Source organism: Etheostoma cragini, chromosome 16 (genome assembly GCF_013103735.1).
Source record: "Etheostoma cragini isolate CJK2018 chromosome 16, CSU_Ecrag_1.0, whole genome shotgun sequence".
NCBI classification, from domain to species: domain Eukaryota; kingdom Metazoa; phylum Chordata; class Actinopteri; order Perciformes; family Percidae; genus Etheostoma; species Etheostoma cragini.
The window spans coordinates 853,154-877,284 of record NC_048422.1 but is presented as its reverse complement, the minus strand read 5'-3'; the positions used below and the strand labels follow the sequence as shown (position 1 = coordinate 877,284).

General features: G+C 41.8%; 2 protein-coding genes and 1 non-coding gene across 4 annotated transcripts in view; 2 read left to right on the top strand and 1 right to left on the bottom strand.

Annotated features, from left to right (window-relative positions):
* The window catches only part of il6st (interleukin 6 signal transducer), a 19,827-nt gene extending 1,284 nt beyond the window's left edge, over positions 1–18,543 (top strand). The window contains exons 2-16 of one of the 2 annotated variants that reach the window (XM_034896425.1): positions 253–334; positions 2,488–2,787; positions 4,109–4,256; positions 5,712–5,869; positions 6,243–6,397; positions 7,485–7,644; positions 8,029–8,111; positions 8,935–9,175; positions 10,796–10,966; positions 12,098–12,199; positions 14,099–14,245; positions 14,360–14,500; positions 15,919–16,015; positions 16,527–16,608; positions 17,533–18,543. In XM_034896425.1, the coding sequence (XP_034752316.1) occupies positions 265–334; positions 2,488–2,787; positions 4,109–4,256; positions 5,712–5,869; positions 6,243–6,397; positions 7,485–7,644; positions 8,029–8,111; positions 8,935–9,175; positions 10,796–10,966; positions 12,098–12,199; positions 14,099–14,245; positions 14,360–14,500; positions 15,919–16,015; positions 16,527–16,608; positions 17,533–18,144 (2,667 nt within the window). In that variant the 5' untranslated portion in view covers positions 253–264 and the 3' untranslated portion in view covers positions 18,145–18,543. Of the gene's footprint in view, positions 1–252; positions 335–2,487; positions 2,788–4,108; positions 4,257–5,711; positions 5,870–6,242; positions 6,398–7,484; positions 7,645–8,028; positions 8,112–8,934; positions 9,176–10,789; positions 10,967–12,097; positions 12,200–14,098; positions 14,246–14,359; positions 14,501–15,918; positions 16,016–16,526; positions 16,609–17,532 lie in introns of both variants that reach the window. The other variant, XM_034896424.1, reaches the window with a different exon arrangement.
* A 3,564-nt stretch (positions 18,544–22,107) lies between these two features.
* On the bottom strand, positions 22,108–22,181 carry trnai-aau. The gene has a single exon. It is a non-coding gene; the product is annotated as a tRNA-Ile (tRNA).
* A 480-nt stretch (positions 22,182–22,661) lies between these two features.
* Positions 22,662–24,108, top strand: purg (purine-rich element binding protein G). Its single transcript, XM_034896434.1, has one exon. It carries the CDS (start codon positions 23,013–23,015, stop codon positions 24,054–24,056), a length of 1,044 nt encoding a protein of 347 aa, XP_034752325.1. The 5' UTR covers positions 22,662–23,012; the 3' UTR covers positions 24,057–24,108.
* The last annotated feature ends 23 nt before the right edge of the window (positions 24,109–24,131 follow it).

Genomic DNA, 24,131 nt, shown 5'->3' with positions numbered 1-24,131 from the left:
AAATTATAGAGTGGTCTAGACCTGCTCTATCTGTAAATTATAGAGTGTCTAGACCTGCTCTATCTGTAAATTATAGAGGGGTCTAGACCTGCTCTATCTGTAAATTATAGAGTGTCTAGACCTGCTCTATCTGTAAATTATAGAGTGGTCTCATGAGTGGCACATTTTGAACCCTGTTTGTAGGTCTGCAACGTTAATGCGTCAGATGGAACTAGCCTTTCCAGTTTTACATGTTGGTTTTCCTGTTCCTAGGTAGGCGTCATCATGGGGTCTGGCCGAGCGCTCCAGCTGTTGGCCTTAGCTTTCCTTGGCTCTGCTCTACCTGCCAGAGTTGGTCAGTACCCTTTTTACACATTTAAACAGTGTTGTAATGTAACAAAGTACAAATACTTCACTACTGTACTTAAATAGAATCTTTACATATCTGTACTCTACTTTCTCATTTATGTTTCCAGAAACTTTTACTTTTACTCCATTGCATTTCCCCTAAGCATCTTAATTACTCCAAACTACAAAATAAAATCAGAAGAAATGTGTTCCACTTGAAAAAAGCAGGTTTGGTGAATCATTGCTCCTGGATTGCCAAGATAATGCACGCTCCGTTTTGGTGACCTAATGTCTGTTTGTTGATGATGGCACCCCCGATGACAGTGGGGATGAAGATTTCTTTTTAAACCTGTACATATCAGAAAATGACTTCTTATACTTAAGTACAGTAAATATCAGATACTCTTCTGAATGGAGACTTCTACCTAAGTCATTTTCTGGTAGATACTTGTACTTTTACCCCAGTATTGCTTTCAAGTACTTTTAAACAAGACTGCATTTAAGCCTTTTGCAACGATGTGTGCAGTAGATCTTTCCCACAGTCCTTTTTACTTCCCAGCAGGAAGAAACAGGCGGTACTAATAACATGAGTAATGGCTGCATTCCATTTAGATGCTTCAGTTCCAGTAGCTCTTGTGTTGCGCGCGCTGGCTTGCTGACACAGAACAGAAGCTGTTCTATGGGCGCTGTAGCTCCCTCCAGTTAACAGACACGGACACAAGGCGTTCTTATGTACGGGCTTTATTGGTCTTCGTGGATGTCATCAAACTTGCCGTGAGAACTAAACACATAATATAGAAATCAAATAAATACACAATTATATTCTCACAGGGAACACATGAATAAATACGTAACACTGACAATTTACACACAAGAAATACTACACATACCTCATTGGCCGCGTTAACTATAGGGGAGTAAAAACCCGGTAACAAACTTCTCTCCAGCGTGTCCCTCAAACTTAAGAAGCCATTGCAAACACCTCAACAAGCCAAAGCTAACTTGGTATGCACTGCCTTCACCGTTGCTGGTGCAACGCAATTAGACATCTGGAACAATCAAAATCGCCGCACAATAGTTCCGCTATATATACCCACATAAACAGGCCAGCACGCACACACTTCAAAGCAAGAAACAAAAAATGCAGAGAAAAACCAAATATACTATGGTACATTCAAACATGATTTCTTATTAAATTAAACTAAACTTAAATAATGCAACTGTCTCTGCTGGCAGCTACAGGCGCTTTATAGCAGCCCACTGCTCCTATTGCTTACAATGGGATTAAAGAAATATCACAATATTTTTTCATCTAATACTGCGATGTCCATATTGCAACGATATTGTAGTGTTGATTATTGGTGCTTTCACAAAATATTGACACAATGAGATTTGCGATAAATAATGATAGGTAATGTGGACATAGTGACTAAGTGGGTAAAGGCATTTGAAATGGAACCGTCTGGAAAGTTTAGAAAATGACAATTTTACCGTAAGGCAGCCTTTAAAACCAGGAAATGGGCAACACAAGATATCACGGCGTAAAAATCCAGTGTATTCCCTGGCTTTGGAGAAGACTTAGGTGCGCATATTTGGCAGATGGTTTAGGGGTTGTCCTTCAAGAAAATGTGACATTCTTCAATGAAAAAAAAAAAAGCAATTTCACCCAGAAATTGCTTTTTGTCTCTCTGTGGGTTTTTACGTTTCTTTTTGGTCATTTGTTTGTCTTATTTTCACATCTTTTTGGACCGTTATCACCAAATCTTTGTCTAAAACATTGGAAAAGCTAGAGCAAATCATAAATAAATAACAAATTTAAAAAAGCTTAGAGACAAAACGTGCATAAGAAATCAATTGGGGACAAACTGCAATTGTTAGATCTTAAAAAAGTAATTAAGTCACATTCATTTGGCTAAGCTGCTGCCCAAAAAGGCTCGGGTGCTACACCCACACCTTATAATGGCAGGGAAAACCCCGAGGATATCTGGTCTCGTATCACAATAGCAATATAATATCAATACGTTGCCCAACCCTAGCAGAGGTCAAATTGTACCTTTTGTTGTGCTGTAATCGGTTGCATGTATCAATAAAGTTTACAGTTGTACCACTAGTGTGAGTTTGATTCTGAGAATTGAAGTTTCTTGTTTTGTTGGTCTTCAGAAGCTGACTCATATTTGGCGATAGTCCCGCAGTCTCCCGTGCTAGAGGTGGGGACTAACTTCACGGCTACGTGCGTGATCATCAACACGTCGGAAGTTACAGCAGATGACCTCTACTGGATTCTCTTCGAGACAACTGTACCCGTGGAACAGTACACCAAGATCAACGAATCAGCCCTCAACGTCACTGTCGCCATCACCAGGGAAGAAAGTGAATGGTTATTTTGCCAATGCAAAAAGGACGTCCTCTTCTTTCAGAACAATGGCAAATTAGTGCATGGGATCTACCTCCAAAAAGGCTGTAAGTGTTTTTTATTGTTTGCTTTGAACCACATGTATTTCTTTAAAGGGGACTTATCATCAACAACTCACTTTTTCAGTGCTTTTGCACATAACCTCTGGGTATGCTGGGAAATAAGACAAACCCGTCAGTTTTGTTTTGGGCTCACAGTAGGGTTGCCACTATGAAGAAGATTTTCCACCAGTTAATAAACTAGTGACACCTCATTACACCACATTTATCGTCATCGCAGTATCAACTGGCGCAATAAACGCATCATAAAAGAGTGGCGATGTTGCCAAAGACACATTCTTTGTGTTGGTTGAAAAAAAATTATCAGTTGAAAAATGCTCTTTTAAATGTAACTGTCATTCTTTTTAGTGGTGTCTTTTATAATCAATGTTCAATTTGTTTAAGAAAAGAATGTTGGAAATACATTTACAATTTTCAAATTTTTTTTTAATCCAAGCAATTTGTTGTAGAATGCTGAAAGCAGCTGATATGCAGAACTGAGTATGCTTTAATAAAAATGTTCTCGCAAGTAACATCACTATCACGATATTCAACAATGTTATCGATATCGCACCCCGGTATTTTCCTCATATCGTGCAGCCCTAACTGAGGAGCTAACAAATAAGATAACAGAAGAGATTCAGTTAGACGTCTTCAGCAGACAGTTTCCAGGAAACATCATTTCTGTTTTGCAGTCTGGGGAGCATAGGTCACTCAGGAACTCTCTCAAGATGTTTGGGTGTTGGGTGTCTGCTTCCTGCCAGGATAAGGATGTTTCCTTGAGTTCTGCCTCCACAGACCTTTTCCAAGGGCGGCAAAAATACGTTGGAAGGCTTAAACTAAATGGGGGTCCCGATAGAGCCAACGTGCCACACCCAAACCTAATTGCAATATCAGTCTCTAAAATGTACCATTTTGGATATGGGTGCAAACTATGCATCCTAAAGTTCTCAAACATGTTTTTGTAAAATTAATGAATGCATGTAATTCAAGATGACTCACTTCCTTCTGGTGAAACAATAAACAAACCAATAAAGATGAGAACAATGCTCCAAGCTAATTTTGTAAATCTCAAAGGAACTTTATCCCAACCCGGTTTGTGTTTTGGGGCGCTACGTAGCCCACAGACAAGGCCCAAGCCCAGGTCACTAAAGCAGAGCTTTGAAAACATGTTTGACAGTTTTTAGTGAGTTGCTGAGCGTCCCAAGCCCCTCAAATGTCTCATTGGCCAGCAGAAAAATTAAAACCACAAAACAATAAGTTCTTCTCACTTTCAGGGCTCTTTGTGTTTGATAATAAGATCTTTTTGTGTTGTTTGTCCCATTGTCAGATGTTCCGGGCAAGCCTGAGAATCTGTCATGTGAGGCAGTTCAGCAGCAACAGTACATCTCTACAAATTTCAGCTGTAAGTGGCAGCTGGTAGGACGTCAGACTGCTGCAGTCCCCACATCGTACACTCTGTATGCTGCAGTCCTCTTGTGAGTATACACCTCAGTGGTTTTGCATCACAGCATTGTCATCTGAAAACTCTAGAAACACTTTTGGTTTTGGTACATTCCAGCATGTTGGAATCAAGTCAAGCTGCTAACGTACTTGAAATTTTTTGTTAATCTCAAGGTGTTTTAAAGCTGGTTTTGAGGACTTGTCGATTTTTCATGGCTTATCATTTGTAGTTTCTGACTTTGAATGTATACATCTCTGTGCAGTCTCTTTCAAACACACTAGAAAAGGCATTTTTACATTTCTGTAACACTTTCCTACTGGATTCAAATTGGAGTTAGTATATGTACTGTATCTATCAGTGATACATAAGTTATGCTTAAATAATTTGTTGTTTGGTCTATAAAATGTCAGAAAAAGCCCAAGATGATGTCCTCAAATGTCTTGCTTTTTCCACAACTCAAAGGTTTTCAGTTTACTGTCACAGAGGGAAGAAACTAGAAACTCATCTTTTTTGTAAAGAAATTACTCAGACTTTTTCAACAGACTAATCAATTATCAAAGTAGTTGGAGATTAATTGAATACTAATCGATTCATCTTTGCAGCTTAATAAACATAAGTATATCTGACTTTGTCTGCAACTGGTAACAGCATGTGATCTGTAACTGAGAAAAACACATCTTAACGCAGGTGTAAAAACACTCTGATTGGATTAGCAAGACAATCATCTGCCAATCAGAGCACATCTGGAGGTGGTTTATAAGAACAACTTTATTTAGCAGTTTTAAAAAGTAACACTTTGTCATACCTGCTTGCCCTGCCAGCTAGTGGTGACTACCACTGTACCCTAATTCAGCTGGTGTATTACGTGATCAACACGTATCTTGGATATATTTATATACATTCACAGCGTTGGGAGTATCTAATTACAAAAGTAATGCAATTACAGTAGTGTATTCCTTTTTGCTGCAACACAGTAATATAACACATTACTAATACAATTTTGGTAATTTATACCCGTTAGAATCTCATTAACGTGAGTTACAACCCATTTAAACCCAACATTTAGTGGTGTTTGTGTTTTTTTATTAAGAATTCAGTAACACCGCAAAACGGGTTGGCACAGAACAAAAGTCTGTTTTTTGTATTTATAAGGTGAGTAAGGGCACTCGCGCCAGTTAAACTGGGGAATACTTGCCCTGTTCAGACACCGGGACTACAGCTAGAACAACTCCAAATTATGTTGAATCATTAATCAGAAAAATTGTAATTAACAATTAAATTGTCTCTTGCAGTCAAATTTAAAAAGATTATGTTAAGCCTTTTAATTATTCTTTATTAGTATTATTATTCTTATAGTATGTAGTGAAAGGGTTGTAAAGTTGGAATATATAAAAAAGAAAAGTGAAATCATTTTGTATTTGCATTTGTATCATTATGTAGGCCTGTTGTTAATGTTCCCCTAAAGAGAATTTTGATCTTTTGTCAACAGCATGCAGATCTATAATGAGACAACACAGACAAACAGAGCCAATGTGAAGTTAGGGGACACTTTCCCCCATCATATGACGCTGGAGGTGTGGGTGGAGGCACACAATAAACTGGGAAAAATAGAATCTGAGCATCTGAAAGAAGATTCCGGATGGTTTGGTAAGTTAAATGTTGGAATGTTATGTGATAATGGTTTGCACAGTAAGTGCGTTTACATGCAGTTTCAAAAACGGATTATATCCGGGTAACATCGAGGCGGAGTTAACCACGAATGAGCTGAACAGCGGGCTGGGTCTATCGTCAACGCTCCGCTGACCCCGATTGAGGGGAAAATGTATTTGTTTTTAATCGGTAACATAGATGTAATGGGTGGCACATAACGTGAAGTAACATGGCATTTTATTTAGTTTGAGTTTTGTGTGCACCAGGTGTGCGACGGTATGGTCACATTACGTTTCTGTCTAATGACATGACATGTTCAGTGAACACCATCTTGCATAGTCTTGACCGCTTGTTGTGTCTTTTGCTGCAGTGAAACCAGACCCTCCATCGGACGTCAAAGTCTTTTCAGAGAAGAGTTTTCCCACTTCACTTCTGATAAACTGGACTCATCTCATTCCTAAAGAACGTGTGAAATTAACCTATCAAATAAGATATCGCCAAAATGGGACTCAAAATTGGACTTATGTAAGTATGTTTTTCTCACTCTACACTTGCAGTATTTTATCATAGTGTGTTTGATTTATTTGAAGAAGAAAAAAACCTACACTGCACAGCAGTGATCACATAGACAGACAGGATAAAAACACTGTGATCCTCTAGTAAAACACTTCTCACAGCACAACAAGGGTAGACAATACAGTTAACATGAAATACAGTGGGGTAGATATGTCAACATGCTCTCCGCCTTCTTGGTCATAAAAAGTCAAAAAGAAATGAAAATGCTAGCTGGTATTTAGTTTCTTTAAAGACATTTTAAACATGCTCATTGAAAAACACAGATACTTCCGCTGCTGCACTGTAGACAAATGTGTTTTTGCTGACACTTAAAAGAAAAAGAAGTGCACAAAAGCACAGTCGGTGACATAAAAGACCGGCTTGTTTCTTGCTAGGGCCAAATGTTTGAATTGATGTGATTTATTTAAAATGTAATACCAACTTATACCAGTTCGGCTTTTCACCAAAAGAAGAAAGACTAGCTAATGTTACCATGCTAACAGGCGAAAGTAAGATGCTTTGAGAATTTAGCTTAAAGTACAGCCTCAAAGAACCCCGTCATCGCTGTAGAGCCCGTTTGTCCTCCTCTGCACTTGGGTAAACCAGCTGTGTAAGTTCAGACGTAGACTGCCTCCAGGGACCTGTATTCTTAGCACCAGCAGTAACCACAGGTGTCCCCACATCAACCCTGTCTGAAATCTATAGAGCCTTACCGTTAATGTCAGTCTTTATCTTCATTTGTGTGTCTGGTACAAATTGTGGTGTGGTGTGTCAGCCTGGTCAACCGACAAGTCTGCTGCTTGTCTTATCCAATTGTTGTTGTTTTTTTTGAAATTTTTAGGGAATTTTCAGCATTTTCTTTTGACAGGACAGCAAAAGACATAAAAGGGGAGAGAGGGGGGGAATGACATGCAGCAAAGGGCTGCAGGTCAGAGTCAAACCTGGACCCGCTGCGTCGAGGAATAAACCTCTATATATGGACGGCCGCTCTACCATCTGAGCTATCTGGCTGCCCTAGTAGACAAAATTAATAAAAGTGTGTTTATTGTCCTTTTAGGTGCCTCCCAGGGACACTGCAACGGACATAAAGTCATTCAGACTCCAAGGTCTTCAGCCATACCAAGTGTATGAAACCCAGGTGTCCTGCAAAAATGCCAGGCAGGGCCTTTACTGGAGCACCTGGAGTACCACCGCTACCAAGAGAACACCAGAGGCCCGTGAGTTTAATAGACTGACTTCAGTGTTTGACCACCACACGCACTTGTTAAAATTGATGAAAAGACAAAAAAAAAAGTAATGTATGTTCTGCCTGAAGTTGCAATTTCTTCTGTGTTTGTGTTGCAATAAAGTTAAATGGTTTTTTTTGGTAGAATTCTTTAACAATGAAAGCAATTAATTAGCAATTAATTTAATTTGAGTGAATTGTTGCGATTAGGACATCGACAATTCCTTAAGGAGCGTCTATACTCCCACTGCCTTTGTCTTTACACATCTGTGGCCTTTCCCCTGTCCTGTGCACAAACAGAACAGTGGTGTGTGGTTCCGTTCGGTTATTTTGGTCAACTAAAATATTTAGTTTCCTTTTCTCTCTTTTGTCTTAGGACCAGCAAGTATACCAGATTTATGGAGAATTATTGCTGAGGGTGACAGCGCGAGTGAACGACGAGTCCACTTTATTTGCAAGGTAAATTCCTGGATCACATTTAATTTAACACAAACTGTTGCATCTAATGATACTAATACTACGGTTTGTATTGGCAAACATAAATCACATAAAACAATACCATGTTAGGACAAGTAATTCATGCGTTGAAAGTGCGGGTTATTATTATGACAGATGTTTTACGACCCTGTCCATCAAGGGAGAAAATCTAATGACTGCACTCTGTAACACACAAACCTTTGCCGAATAGCGTCTTTTTCTAAAATACTGCTTGTTCTGTGGTGGTGGCGTTTCAAATCGGATCCAGGTTAGAAGAAATGCTAGTAACCCTTTAATAATGTACTAACAGTATTTCATAAATTTGGCACAATTCTTGCAATCCTCAAAAAACATTTGAAAAACCAAATGTTATAAAATTGAAACTGTATTTGTATTTCTATAATTCAATGGTCAGTCCTCAGAATTCAGATTGAGTTTTTGCATTTCAAATTTACATAGACACACATCTCGAGTTCAGCAGATCCTCCGTTCACTGTTTTGATTGAATGTGTTGTTTATCGGGAGGACAATAGGTTCCTGTCGAGCAAAGGAATGAGGACTTGCCAACTGTGGGCCCGCCTTATCCTATGAATATGTTTTTATCATTCCAAGGGCTGAATACACACGCGTACAATAGTATCCTTTTCTTAAGTAGGATGTTTTTGCACTCTAGCAGCATCAACCCGCTGCCAAATAGGCACACAAAGCCAGGGAAAACACTGTCTACACTGTTTACACTCTAGTTGTCTGTTTTTCTGACGTGATGCTGAAGGGTAACATGCAGTGTGTGACTTTGTCCTGCTAGGATCCTGTGCTTGCCAACGGCAGGATAATAAAGTTTGACATAAAGATTCAAGACCCAAAGGAAAAAGTCAAGAACAGAAGTTTGGAGTGGGACAGTATTCCCAGATCCAGCCAGCGGACGATCACTGATCTCAAACAGATTCACCTGGCTGACCAGAAATCTGTCCAAGCGATCGTCACTGCTACCAACTCTGTGGGGAAATCTGCGGAGGCATCGTTAGTCATCTCAGAGAAAGCACGTGGTAGGTGTCCACGGTCACACTCTAAAACACACGTGTCAAACTCAGAACCCGCGGCCAAAATCCGGCCCCTCGCAGACTTAGACCTGCACGCATGTTCATTTATTTTCTCATTACATTTTGGCCCACCTAGTTTTTATCACCTTTTCTGAGGTTTTTTGTCACTTTTGCTGACCCTTTTTTGACAATTTGTTTCCCCTTTTCTGACTTTTTTGTTGCTTTGACCGATCTTTTAGGGGGCTTTTTTCTATGAAGGCTGACTTTTTTAGGGCTTAATGTGATTCATATTTTCCAGTGTGGTCCTGAGAGAAATTTATTTTGACACCCGTACGACTGAAATCCCAAACCTCCCAATCCACTGGATTGGGAGGTTTGTAAGTACACCAGGAGTTTGTTTAAATAACATTTGTCTGCTGGCTTCTGCTCTCTGCTGATACCGGCAGTATTACCACAAACTACAACAACAAGAACGGATACAAAAAACATATTCATAATTGAACTTATTTGTCAAAAGTAAGTGCTGTATTACAACTAGCAAGAGACAACTTATAACTGAGGTAAGTAATTCAGGGTGAAATTACTCCAAACCATCACTTTAGGTGTATAATCTAAACCGCTAAATGTGATATTTTGTCTTGTGTGTATTATAGCAGGGAAGGTATGCTGCTACACTATGCATATCCAGCACTAATGCCAGGCCTTGCTGGCTCCCCCTGCATCCCCAAGTACTTCTTCTAGTGGTAGCAGCTCTTTTTTGTGAAGTTGTCCGTGAGGAGGGTGATGTTAATTTTTTTTAATTTAATGTCAATATCTGGACTTAAAGAAGACCCCGTCCCAGCAGTATAAACATAATATGAACATACACTGATGAGGAGGAGACTTGCAGTAATGTAGATGCAACAATCATATTAATGAACAAGACAAAAATACTCTAGTACTCTAAATTGATGTAGCCTTTAAACTGGACTATAGTCTTTTTTTTTTTTAATTAAATTAATTAATTTTTTATTTAAATTTGTTAAATGTTTGACTTTTGTCTTTTGTTTTCAAGTGGACATTACAGTGATAACAGGAGATGAGTGTGTGTGTGTGATTGTACGGAACAGAAATACAACGAAACCCTTTAGTTTTACGCTCCCACTTTTCAAAAGTTAAAGTAAAAGATCTAAGACTTCTTAAATGCACACAAATTACAGTCTTTCTCACATTTCTCCAAATGTGTTAGTCTGTGTCTTAGATGTTTTATTTATTTTTTTAAATACTGCATGTGTATTTTGTGTTCAGTGTATGCTGATCCAAACGTCAGGCATGAAACAGAATGATATGCTGCTGCAACATATGGCTGCTGTTTCCTCACACTTCCGCTGACTCACAAAGCCAACCACAACATACCAGAGCAGGCTCTCCAGCTGTTTGTCTCACCGCAGCTGGCTGGGCCGTGGTGTGCTGCTGCGTCTGGTCTAATCACATACATTTACAGTAAACTTATCATGTGGACACACGCTGTTACGCAACACCGCTAGTTATTACATTTTCTCTTGCTCTTTGCATTTTACTGTGGTGCTAGTCACTGCTGACACTGTTCTCTCTCTCTCGCGCTCTCTCTCTGTGTGTGTGTGTCAGAGCGCCCCCCAGTTGAAGAGCTGAAGGTGTGGCCCCATAGTGGCCAACTGTGGTTGGAGTGGAAACCCCCCATCAGTACAGAGTTGTCAGAGTACGTGGTGGAGTGGGTCAGCGAAGGTCAGACAGACTGGCAGAAGGAGAAGAGAAATACCAGAAGCACTGCCATTAAAGGTAAGCTTCTTCCTCTAAACAATTTGACAAAGTGGAGTTTGCCAGTAAAGGGATATTTCACCAGAAAGACAAAGGCTGTGAAAAGCTGTTTACAGTGGGGTTCAAAAGTTTGGGCACCCCAGGTAAAAATGTGTGTGAATGTCCATAAAGAAGCCAAGAAAAGACGGAAAAATCTCCAAAAGGTATCAAATGACAGATTAGACATTTGTATAATATGTCACAAAGAGTTAGATTTTATTTCCATCATTTACACTTTCAAAATTACAGAAAACCCAAAATGGCGTCTGCAAAAGTTTGGGTCCCCCGCAGAGTTTCTAGCATTCCCCTCCCCCTTTGGAAAGCTGAGACCTGACAGTGTCATGGATTGTTCTTGGTCATTGTCTGAAAAGACCAGCTGATGTCAGTCTTAAGGTTTTAAATGCCCTGACTGATCTGATCCATCCAGAAAGACCTGCAGACACTGGAGTTGGTACACCATTCCACTATAAAGAGATACTTTTACAAATATGGTCTTCATGGAAGAGTCCTCAGAAGAAAACCTCTTCTACGTTCTCACCACAAAAATCAGCGTTTGAAGTTTGTAAATGAACATAATGATGTTCATTTACAATGAGCAGAGGTACGTTTGGAGAAGAAAGGGACCTGAATTTAAGGAAAAGAACCTCTGTCCAACTGTTAAGCATGGGGGGGGGATCAGTCATGCTTTGGGGTTGTATTGCAGCCAGTGGTACGGGGAACTTTGGTTTCTACATATTTACCTCCAGTATGAAAATCAATGAACAGACTCAGACTCAAACCTGCTCATGTTGTGTGATCCATCAGTCAGCAAATCTGCATTCATTTTTATTGTGGTAATGCAGCTTAAGTGCAGATTTATTAGAAAGGTCTGCACTGCATTTCCTCTTCTTTTTGTCCAAAAAGTCATGGTGACAGCAGCTGAACGAGTAAACTTACTGCAAACTTGTTACAGCCACCTTTCAAGCCTACAGGGTCTCTCATAGTCTATCGATAGATTTGGGTGAAATATAACTTTACTGATTCTCTGCTTTACTCCAAGTACTTCATTTTTAAGAGCCCACAGGCTTTATTCTGTACTAACATTTCAACTCTTGATCTTCATATCAAACCTAGGCCCCCTTGAGAAGTTTGTTTGCTACAAAGTATCGGTGTATCCAATATACAAGGGATGGGTTGGGAAGCCAGCAAGCAAAGAAGCCTATCTGGAGCAAGGAGGTAAGATATCAGTGACTCATTGTAGGCAGGTCTTGTAAATATTGAAAGCAGACCAAAATTGGATTATAAAAAAAACTATTTCCAGAAACCTGCAGTGATTCTTTTATAATGTCTGAGAGACAGCACAATCAGCAGCTCATTTGTTTCTTATGTGTGTGTCTTCAAGTTAATTTTCCATTGTATCTATGTATTTTTTTGTGATTTCACATGACAAATAAATTGAATGAGAAGTGGTGTTTTTTAAACTGTCCTCGCCACAAATGAACTCTGTTGACTGTACACTGTACAACAGTGACTTCTGGCTGCAGCAACATTTTTCTGATGCACTCTGGTCGATATCCACAAGGTTCACTTCCCAGATTGCTCCGGCGCCACCGGAAACTCCTTACGGATGTCTCTCTTTTCTCTTGAAAAAGTTTCTTCATGAGACTATTTAGCAGGGGCACCATGGCTCCGGAGCTTAGCGCCACACAGATTATTGTGATTGCTTTAAAGAATTGCCGATAAACCAGAACACGTTTTTCTCCCTTTACCAGAATGCGGTGTAGACTAGACAGACCCTCCTCCACAGTGCGGTGGACGAAGGTCTTGCCATGCGAGTAGTCATATTCAAGCCAAGCCCACTGTGGCGTGGGGAAACTCTCCGCTCACCATTGACTATTATCCTCCCATTGGCGTGAAGGTTTCCTCCACATCAATTTCTTCTGCTAGCAAACAACAGAAAAATTGCCTAAAAGCCGCTGTGTGGTGATATTCACCACCAACAATGTAAAGAACCCAGAACTGAAGTTTTCATTTATAAGCTGCTGACCTGAAAACCTGAAAACAATTAGCGGAGAAAAGAAGAGAGAATGGGGAGACTGTGGGATCCTGACAGAAGCTAACAATACGGCCGACGTTTGTGGCAAGCATTGTTACCAAATTTAAAATCCAAATGTCAGTTTTAGGATAAATTTATGTCTGTTAGTTAAGCTTACTCAAGTAACGTTGGACGTAACGTTAGCTTAGTGACAGGTGTTGCAATACAAGGCAATGGAAAGCGGAGAGTTGTTGTTTTTTCGGTGGGGGCGGACTTAAAGGAAAATGTATTTTTTTTTAAGATTATTTTTTTGGGCATTTTAGGCCTTTAATGGACAGGACAGCTGAAGTTGTGAAAGGGGAGAGAGAGGGGGAGTGACATGCAGCAAAGGGCCGCAGGCTGGACTCGAACCCGGGCCGGCTGCGTCGAGGAGTAAACCTCCATACATGGGCACCCGCTCTACCAACTGAGCTATCTGGGTGCCCAAAAGAAAATGTATGTTAACGTAGTTTATTAGTGTTCTTTTACTGTTATAACTGACTGTCAACCTGGATAATAAAAGAAAGTTCTGTGGCGTTCATTGTTTGAGAGTTTAACCTAGGCCAGACTGATAAGCAGAGATAGAAATCATGACATCTCAACAGGGATAGTAGTATACAGCAGTTAAAACATAATAAAATATATGTTACACTGGTAGAATAAAAAACAAACAATAACGGTATTGAACATAAAGAATATCTGTTTTCTGTGAAGACAAACATAAATCACCTGATTAATGCAACGTTATCACGCCGTCTCCCGGCCATTTGGCACCGCAGAAAGCTTCTCCCAGCCAGGCCCATCAGTCTTCTCCACCCCTCTATCACATGTACTATTGGAACTTACTGGGAAAGCCAAGTTTTCCCAAACTTGCGACCTTAAAGAGGCCGGCGCGTATCTAACAGTAGTTCCACATTACATTAATTAATTTGCACGCAAGTTTTTTTTCTTGTTTTTTCTTTGTACTCTCCGTGTAAATTCATGCACCGAACCAAAGTCTGTCTGTATTGAATCCCACCGTTGCATGATGAGCATACATGATGTTTCTGTTGTGGTTGCAGCGCCGTCTGAACGCCCCGTTGTCAGATTGCAAGACAAACCAGGACGGAACCAGGCCCTGCTGGTGTGGACCGAGATTCCTCAAGGCAGTCGACGAGGCTTCATCACAAACTACACCATCTTCTACACAAGTGGAAGTGAAACACATGGTACGTCGCGGTCACATGGTATCCTGACATTTTTACACTTCCAGCTGGCGTTTTCTGACAGTAACCCAACCCCTGCCATCATAGCGGCTGATGTTTGGTTGTGTTTTTTTGCAGAAATAACAGTGCCAGCTAACACCACCTCGTACACTCTGAAGTCATTGTCCGGCAACACCAAGTATGACACTTGGATCAAGGCTTCAACCATTGGAGGCTCAGTCACCAGCTTTAATCACTCATTCACCACTCTGATATATGGTGAGGGGAAAGTGTTACAGCTTTTTTTAACAAATGTCCCAAAATCAATTTCTGCTTTTCCTTGCAAAGCATACACACAAAAGTCACAATTAAGCTTGGACCAGCATACTAATACTGCGTATCGAAAACTACAACACGGCTATGTTGGCTAAAAACATTTTTGGATAAATCATGTATTAAGAAGAAGAATCATAAATGAGTAGGGTTGTGTATCGTTTGATCTCTCTTAATACTAGATCCACGTCAGAGATTATTGTTCCCATCAGTCACCTAGATGCAAAAATATAGGAACAAAGGGTTGACAAAAAAAGTAGTTATCCTTTGTCATTAAAAATAAAAATGATGGGTAACAATAGGCTAGCCTGACGGGTGTTTTACGACCCTGTACTTCAAGCGAGAAAATCTAATGCCAGCACTGATCTGTAACATCCAAAACCTTATAGATATAATAGATCGATAATATAATAGAGACCTTCTTTAACGTACTGCTTGTTCTGTAGCGTTGGCGGTTCAAATCTGATGCCTGCAGTGCACATAGAAGCATGAAATGAGGAACCGTTTGTTAATTTGTTAGTTTTTCAGTGCGTTTGTTAATTTATCCACATTATTGGTGATAAATTATGTCAAATCTCTTTGTGAAGATTGTTTTGTGAAAGCACCAAAAGTCAACCCTACAATATTGCCGCAATATCAACATTTATGTATTTGGTAAAGGATATTGTAATATATGATGTTCTCTATATTGCCCAGATGTCACTGTTGATCCTTTTTAGAACTTTAAGAAGATGGATCTGAAACATCCACTGAACGCAGGGTTTCCGCCGGGTCTATTTAGGTCTTTAAATGTCTTGAATTTGTATTTTAAGGATTGTTTTCTAGGTCTTAAATAATTATAAACTGGTCCTAATTTTCTTGCATTCATGCCACTCTACATCTAATGCTCTTTTTTTATTCCATGGTGTTGTAGTGCTTTCTTTGGCTGATACAATTAGCTGTATTTGGACTACGAATGAGACCAACATAACTGTTATATAGCAGTCAGTCAGCTTTCGTGGTCTTGGTCTCTTTCAGATTGAACCATAGACATAAAACTGATTCTATTCTTCAGCTATGGGAAAGTGCAGGTTGAATTTAGGGCTTAGTTGATGTGATAAAGGTCTTAAATTTCATTCATAATGGTCTTCAAAAGTCTTGGGGAAACATGCAGAAACTGTGGAATGGCAGGTCTTCATATGGACTTTGAATAAGCCAGGGAGTGTGTTAATACTCATGTAGATTGACTTGATTCATTGGCATGCATCACAGCAACTTAACAGCAGCTTAACTGCTGTGGTTGAAGTATATTGACATGCCGTTTCCCCTCTGTACCCAGCTTGGTAGGGGGAATGTCTCTGAATGTCCTCTGTGTTTCCCTCCAGCCCCAGGAGAGATGGAGTTCATTGTGGTCGGTGTGAGCATGTGCTTCCTGTTCATTGTTGTCATGACCATGCTGCTCTGTGTCTACAAAAAAGACGTGTAAGTTGAACTTAAACACCCACACTGTTGCTGTTGAAGCAGTCGACCTGTAACGATTTCCGATTTGGCTGTACAGTTAATTGTCAAATTTAAAAATATGTATTTATCTATTGCTTTTAGAAAACCATTTTAACTGTTGAATGTAACCCCGGATACATGTATAAGTATAGCTTGGTATTGTATGCACCCTAAAAGCTTAAGGCTTTAGACTGCCCCACACTTAATTGTAGGTCCAGTTTAATATGTATATGATACAATATTAGTAGGTAATAAAAAAGACCCTTTTTTGCATAAAAATGACCCGTGATTTAGAGCCTACCCGACCTTAAGCCAGAAGACTGTCCACAGTGAGACTAAGGACAGTGGTGAGTAGTCCCCCCCCCCCCCCCAAAAAAACCTGCTCAGTCACATGTGTGTGAATTAAGTTGTTATAGTGGTATTATTTATTGGTATTATTAACTTTGGGCGTTTCCAAGCAGAAACATAACCCCCAGTGTTTTCCCTGTTACAGGATCAAGGAGAACTTTTGGCCTCCGATTCCAGACCCTGGAGAGAGCACCATCGGTAACTGGTCGCCTGAGTACCCTTTGAAAGTGAGCACTTCTTTTGAACTAGCACAGATGACATTTGGGACATTTCAGCCATACATCCTGTGGGTTGACTACAACCTTTTTGCCAGGACAGGTCCTGGCCTGACAAACCAAACACATAGTTTCAAACAAAAACCGTTGCAATGTACTGTAGTTATTATTCTGTAAATCTACTATACTATAACAGTATAACCTGTAGAAAGCACATTTCTCCGGCTCCAGCCTTCTTTTCATTACTGCAGCTGACCACTGCGACCTCTCTAAACCACTCCGTAGGGGAGTTGCAGCAGTCCAAAGCCTCTGCAAGAGCCCCCGTCTTGACATATTATGAGTCTTTAACATTAGCAGTGAGATGGTGTCAGACTTCTAGGGTATGGAAGGCTTCCAGATGAATATGCATTTGTGAATTAGTCTAGCTATGCACATCTCTAACATGTCTAACATGAGATCATTATATCAAGAAGACAAAAATAATTATAATATTTTAAGTTAGTGGTCAGGTTGACTTCACCCCACCATCACTGCTCTTTCTATTAGCGTGTACAGGCCTTGGATTCCATCTTTCACTCTCCAGTCCTATTTATTCTTAGTCCCATTCCAATTTTGTTATTGTCATCATGATATTAACTGGAGCAATAAACAAAATGCAAAAGGCTGCAACATATCGCGCAAAAGACACCAAGAGATTTTTTATAATTTACTTTTCACCTTTTTTATATTCAAATTGGTGTTCCATAAAAGAGTGATTTAAAGGATTTCCTCTAATTTGTTTTAAAATCAACAAGCCATTCGAGTGTATGTTAGCTGAATACTGAAAGCAGCAGAACTGAGTACACTTTAAATCGTTATTGCGATATTTAACGTTATTGCATTTTGGATATTTTGCCCCTAATTCTCACTTTCTTTGGAACTTGTCCTCCTCTACAGGCAGAGACACAGAAGGACAGCGGTCTGTCGGGCATCAGCGTGCTCGACGTGGACGTGGGTGATGGGAAGTGTGTGTTCGAGGAGGACAAGGCCGGTCTGCCTCTGAAGAAGGACAAGTATCTGTCGGAGGAGCACAGCAGCGGCATCGGCGGCTCCTCCTGCATGTCCTCGCCGCGCCAGAGCGTGTCCGACAGCGACGAGGGCGGCGACATGGCCGACACCACGGCCAGCACCGTCCAGTACTCCTCGGTGGTGGCGGCCTCCAGCGGCTACAAGGGTCAGACCCCCAACGCCCCGCCGCAGCAGGCTTTTTTCTCCCGGTCCGAGTCCACGCAGCCCCTTCTGGACTCCGAGGAGAACCAAGACATGTTGCTGCAGGAGGGCAGCAGACAGTCCAAGCGTTTTCCCCCCCGACAGCCCCGCTTCACAGACAGCGCCGACTCCGCTGGCATCGCGGAGCAGCAGGAGCTGCTGGAGCCTCTGGACTTCTGTCCTCTGGGAGAGGACTCTGAGCACGCGACGCCTGTAGATGGCCAGGCGGCTGATTGGCTGCCGGCGCCGGCGCCGCTCTCCAGCTACATGCCTCAGCTGGGGGGCTACCGGCCCCAGTAACTTGTCATCCATGGGAATGATTTGGTGCCTTTTTTTTTGTTTAAAGCCTCTGAACAGCCACACGGTGTTAGTTCTCCTGGTAATACCTGTGCTCATGTTGGATGTGGGCCACAGCTTAGATGGGGACTTATTAGGTCTAGGGATGTCCTGAACACAGGATTCGGATGGGAGACATTTGGTCTTTTTTTATCTTTTCGGGGAGCTGCATTTACCTTGATTACCGTACTCTGATCATGTACACCAGCTTGTAGTGATCGCTGCCTTTAACCACACACACACTGCGCCACAAACGCACCGCCAGACTGCCTGGATGCCGGCACTTTGAGACCAACAGGAAGCGGCCAATCACCAGTGTCTGTCCAGAAAGTGTCTCCTAGCTTGCCATCCCTTGGCAACAAGTAAAAAAGTCGGCCTTAGTCATAGTCACCCGTTCCTTACAGAAGCGGATTTCTCTAATTCTCCACCCGTCTTAGGCTCTCAGGCTGTTAACCCTTACCCTCCCTGGAGTCGACATCGGTAAACACAGAAAGAAAATCTAAAATGTACTCTTAAGCCCAGGAGGCGTCACTAAGGTTAGTTTTGGTTGTCCAGCGGGGAACTCTTTGGTTGGGGGTTTGTTGGGACCCTTAAGAGACCAGTTTATGGTCTTGAAAGGAAAGACGCACCTCCTGTATAAAGGTAAATGTATTAAGACCTATTAGGCTTAAGACATATTTAGTTGCTTAGTTTACTTAGTTATTTTTGTAAACACAACAAAAATGATGTGCAGCTCTATTATCTGAGCAAAAACAAGTATCAAATAAGGACGATATTCAATTTTTTAACCCGCTTATTGGGACATCCTATGATAGGTCACAGATTCTGTCTAGCAATAGGAATGAAAAGTATTGAATTGTACTTTACCTTTTATACAAAACTCTTGCTTTTTCTTTTGTTTTGAATGAAAAAGAAGAGAAAGATGAAGGGAAATTTCACAGTTGAAGGTGTTTGGACTTTTCAAGTCTAATAATTGCAGTTTCTTTCCAGTCATGTTCAACGCTCACAATTTCCATATTTACCAAAATGATATACTTGAGCAGCCCTAATGTAGTACTTAGCCAAGTAAAGATAGTTGAGGATGCTTCTGGAGACTAGTCCGCGATGGGAATTAGAGCTCATAGCTGTAGTTTGCTAGCTTTGCACTCACATGGGGAATGACTGACACAGCCACATCTTTGTGGTGAAATATGCCCCAGATCACACTCGACACATGTCTGTACTGTAACTGTCCCATTTCTGTGTGGTGTGGACCATAGTTTGAGGATGGATGGGTGCTATGGCAGGACACTGGGAGTCTGTGGCACCATCTACGCCGCTACGCTTTCATTTTCAGACGCCGTTTTAAGATTGTATCCGTCTACATAACCCAGGAGTTAGCAAACCAAAACGGGGGCAGCAGTGTTTCCAAATTTCTCCTTTTTAAGGGCTTGGCAACGCCTTGGTATTGTCGACGCGAGGCGTGAACGTAGCAATCGATCTGTTTTTAGGCCAAAACATGGCAGTAAAAATGTAGCCTTGGATTTGTTGGCGGGTCTCTTACTGTAGCGCCCTCTGGTGGAGGGATTGGACCTCAGCAGAGATGTTCCAGTCTTTTAATGGACATGGACTTATGTTTTTAGTTTGAGTATATACACTGCACATGAATGTTATCTAGTTAAAGAAGTTCACACTTACACGTACATGATGAAAGATATCTTTAACTGCCTCTTGAATGTCAAAAAAAAGAAGGAAATGGAGAATTCCTATGCATATCTGAGTGAGGTTCAGTTTGTATTGTGTATCATTTTAGGTTCATTTCATTTATAGAAGCAAAAGGTTTCCCCCAAACCGTAAGCAGCGGTCCCAGTGTTCCTACAATACCCACAGTTCTCTCTCACCCCAGCCTGTCAGAGCAAGCATTAGCTCGTCATTTCTTCTCACCTCACGATGTTAAAACGTGATGTTAAACCGCTGCGGTTCTTTACTCGGCGCAGTCACTGAGGAACACATGGATATACTACGTTTTTCAATACTGGATACTTTCAGAGGCCGTTCGGATTGAATGGGGTACCCAGCCCTACCGCTGACCTACATCAGCTTGATGCAGTTCTTGGAAAGTGCTTTGACAATGTCATCAATCCTTCTGTGATTGTTGGGAGTCTGACCTATGGCCTAATGTCTCTGACTGCAAAGCTTTGGGCATAATGTACAGAAATGACACATTAAGGAAGAAAATCTGCTTGCCCGCAAAGTTTTGTCTTTTTATACTACAACGTCTCCAACATCTTCATAGTATAAACACATCCATTGGATAAAACAAGCGTTGTGCGAGATGGAAGAGAAGGAGTATTGCGGACTGGATGTTGTGTGACTTGTTTTTAAAAGCGAGGTTTCAATGGGAACTGCTGGAGAGGTCGAGCGTTTCCTTACCTGCCGGCTAAGGTTAACGGTTTCCTAATGTTTGAACGCTGTATATGCTGATCATTATCAATATGAAATAAATGTTTTAACTAATATGTTGTCAGCTGGCATTATTGTGCTTTAGACTTTTGTACATTTTCTTACAAAAGAATATGGAAGGATTTTCCCACCAGAAAAAAGCAAGAATAGATGACTCTTCTATTTCGATTTAACATTTCTACTTTCTAATCTAAAGGTTCACTGTGAGTTCCTGCATGGTTTCAGCGGGATTTCATTTTCATCTCAAATGGTATACCTCTCTCCTTGATCCACTAGCAGAGGTCAGCATGCAGGAACTCATAGTGCACCTTTAACGGGTACTAAGTCAGATAGATTGTTAGATTTCTTTATTTAAAAGGAAGAATGCACATCAACCATGTAAATGTGCCAGATTTAGCCATGCAGGCTAATCTTCATCTGTAGTCCCCTGGAACATTACAAACATCAGATAAACTACACAACAATACAACACACAAGTACAACTAGAACACATGAACAAAGACAAGTGAAATGACACAACCAGTGTTCCAGATGAGGACAGCTGGCGGGTTGATGGCATGAGAGGAACATAACACAGGTAGCATGTACAGGAGACAGCTCAAAGTGCATAGACACACATTAGGACACACACCGAGCACAGAGACACTACTATAACAACAGAGACAATCCCATTACAGTCTAAATGTATCATTTCTGGTATATTATTTAATGATTACTAGCAGTTTGTGCCAATACTGGGTTTGTAAAGATTTGAAACTACATGCTGAATATGCTAAATGCAATGAAAATGTTTAATTCGTGGAATTCAAAGTTCTACTAGGTTTTCTAATGTAAATGGCAGTAAAGTACTTCAGACTTGTGTAGTAGTAGTATGAGAATTCTGTAATATCTCAGTTATGATCCACTAAGTCTTAATTAATGCCAAACTATTAGGAATTTATTACATTTTAAATAGACTACCTGTTATGTAGAACTGCCAAGATGACTCAATTAGTTGTCAACTATTATATAAATCGACAACTGTTTGAGTCATTTTCTATGAACAATAAACCCAACTTCTCTGATGTAAGCTTGTTAAATCTGAATATTTTTTAGTTTCTTCTCTCCTATGTGACAGTAAAGTCAATATCTTTGAGTTGGGGACGAAACAAGACGGGAGGATGTCATCTTGGTTCTTTCTCACCGTTTTCTGACAATTTAGAGACCAATCAACTCGTATATTAATCCAGAAAACAATCTGGATAAAAAGGATCGTTAGTTGCAGCCCTGTGAATTGTTTTCTGAGTTATGAGACCAAGCACAACAAACTATTTTATCTGAATCTAGGGATATTTGTCTTCAAGATTGTCAGTATTCAGTATAGCTGGAGGAGTATATATCTGATTTGGTACACCTTTTTAACTTTGTACGCTTATCAAGTTGCAAATGACTGCGAATTAATTCAATAAATATATTTAATAATTACACTGCCACCCCAAATATATATGGCCAGTACGGGGATCGAACCCGCGACCTTGGCGTTATTAGCACCACGCTCTAACCAACTGAGCTAACCGGCCACGTTAGAAAATGCGTTCGCTAAACAAACCAGACTCCATGTAAATAAAAAATAATTTTAGCACAGTAAAACATACTTCATTCAAACTTGACAGAAACAAAATAAAACTATGAAAAGTCGTTTTCGGTTATCTTTCCACTTTCCATTCATCACAACTCTAGTTTTGGTTAAAATAAACACATAGCTTACCGATTTACATGTGAAAACATGTTGGCTCTACGAGCTAAAAGTATTGCTTTTTTAAATGGAGTCTGGTGGGTTTAGCACCAGACTGTCCCAATCACCCTTAATACACCCCGCTGCACCTCCTCCTCATGAATCGGTGTGCGGTTGATGTCGATGCAGCTAGTGTGCGTGTGCGCGCGCGCGAGTGTGTGTGTGTGTGTGAGAGAGAGAGCGAGAGCGAGCGAGCAGTGAGAACTACAGCTCCCACCGCCGCTGTGGACCACGTGTCTCTTGAACGGAGGTATTCTCAGGACGGGGAGGGGGTGAATGGGTTCATCGGGTTCATGTAGTATTGGACTCCTTCCTTCTCCCATTTCAGGTTGGCCGCCTCCCTCAGTGAAAGGGCTAGCTTTAAGGCAAGTGGGGTGATGGAAGTTTGCAGAGGAAAGGGCTAAATAGGCGAGCTTGACCTTTTATTCGGGACACAGTAAAGTCGATCAGCTGGTGACTCCAAGCTGCCATTTTTAGGTCATTCGGGGCGTCTCGCTAACTTGTTTGTAGCGCCAGCCCAGCTGATGAATGAGCCCGCTTTATTCGTCAATTAGTCTCACCAGTGGGATGGGGGGGATCGCTTTGTCTTGTGTTGTCTAGTGGTGGAATATAAATCATGATGGCTGATGGATGTTGCAGAGGGATGGAAAGAGGCAGGGGTAAGATTGCATCAGATTCTTTACCGAGACCCACATATCCCCAGCAATATGTCCAGACCGGATCCCAGCAGCAGCAGCAGCAGCCGGGCAGTGACATCCAGGAGTTGGCCTCCAAACGCGTCGACATCCAGAAGAAACGCTTCTACCTGGATGTGAAGCAGAGTATCCGCGGACGCTTCCTAAAAATAGCCGAGGTGTGGATCGGAAGAGGCCGGCACGACAACATCAGGAAGAGCAAGCTGACGCTGTCTATGTCGATGGCCCCCGCGCTCCGCTACTGCCTGGGAGACTTCATCGATTATTACGCCCGGATTGGACTGCGGGGGGGCCTCGCTCCTCCGCAGCTCGACGAGCACAGCAGCAGCAACGGCCAGGGCCGCGCGCGCGACTCCCGCCGGAGAGCACAGGAGCCGCACGCGGGGCTGTCTCCAGACGGCTCCGCGGTGTCCGACGACCATGCCCACCGCGTCCTCAAGAGCGAGTTTATCGAGAGAGACAACAGGAAGTACTTCCTAGACCTGAAGGAGAACCAGCGGGGCCGGTTCCTCCGCATACGGCAGACTGTCAGCAAAGGACACGGCACCATAGGCTACTACGGCCAGGGCATCGAGCAGACCATAGTGCTGCCCGCCCAGGGGCTCATCGAGTTCCGGGACGCGCTGTCGCAGCTTATCGAAGACTACGGCGACGAGGAGAGCGACGACCGCGGCCGAACCGGGTCCAGGAACCAGGACGACAACCCCGAGCTTCCCGAGGCTGCGTCCTTCCGTGTGGACAATAAGAGGTTTTACTTCGACGTCGGGTCCAACCGCTACGGTGTCTTTTTAAAAATTAGCGAGGTGCGCCAGCCGTACAGGAACACCATCACCGTGCCCCTGAAAGCCTGGGCTCGCTTCGGGGAGAATTTCGTCAGGTACGAAGAGGAGATGCGGCGGATTTTCTCCTGTCACAAAGAGAAGAGGACAGACGCGCGGCAGGACAGCGAGGACCAGGAGGACTGACCTTGGCAGTAGGCTGTGTCCGTGTCCGTTTTGCATGTGTTCTAGGAAATGTCCAGACGTGACAGTATGACAGCC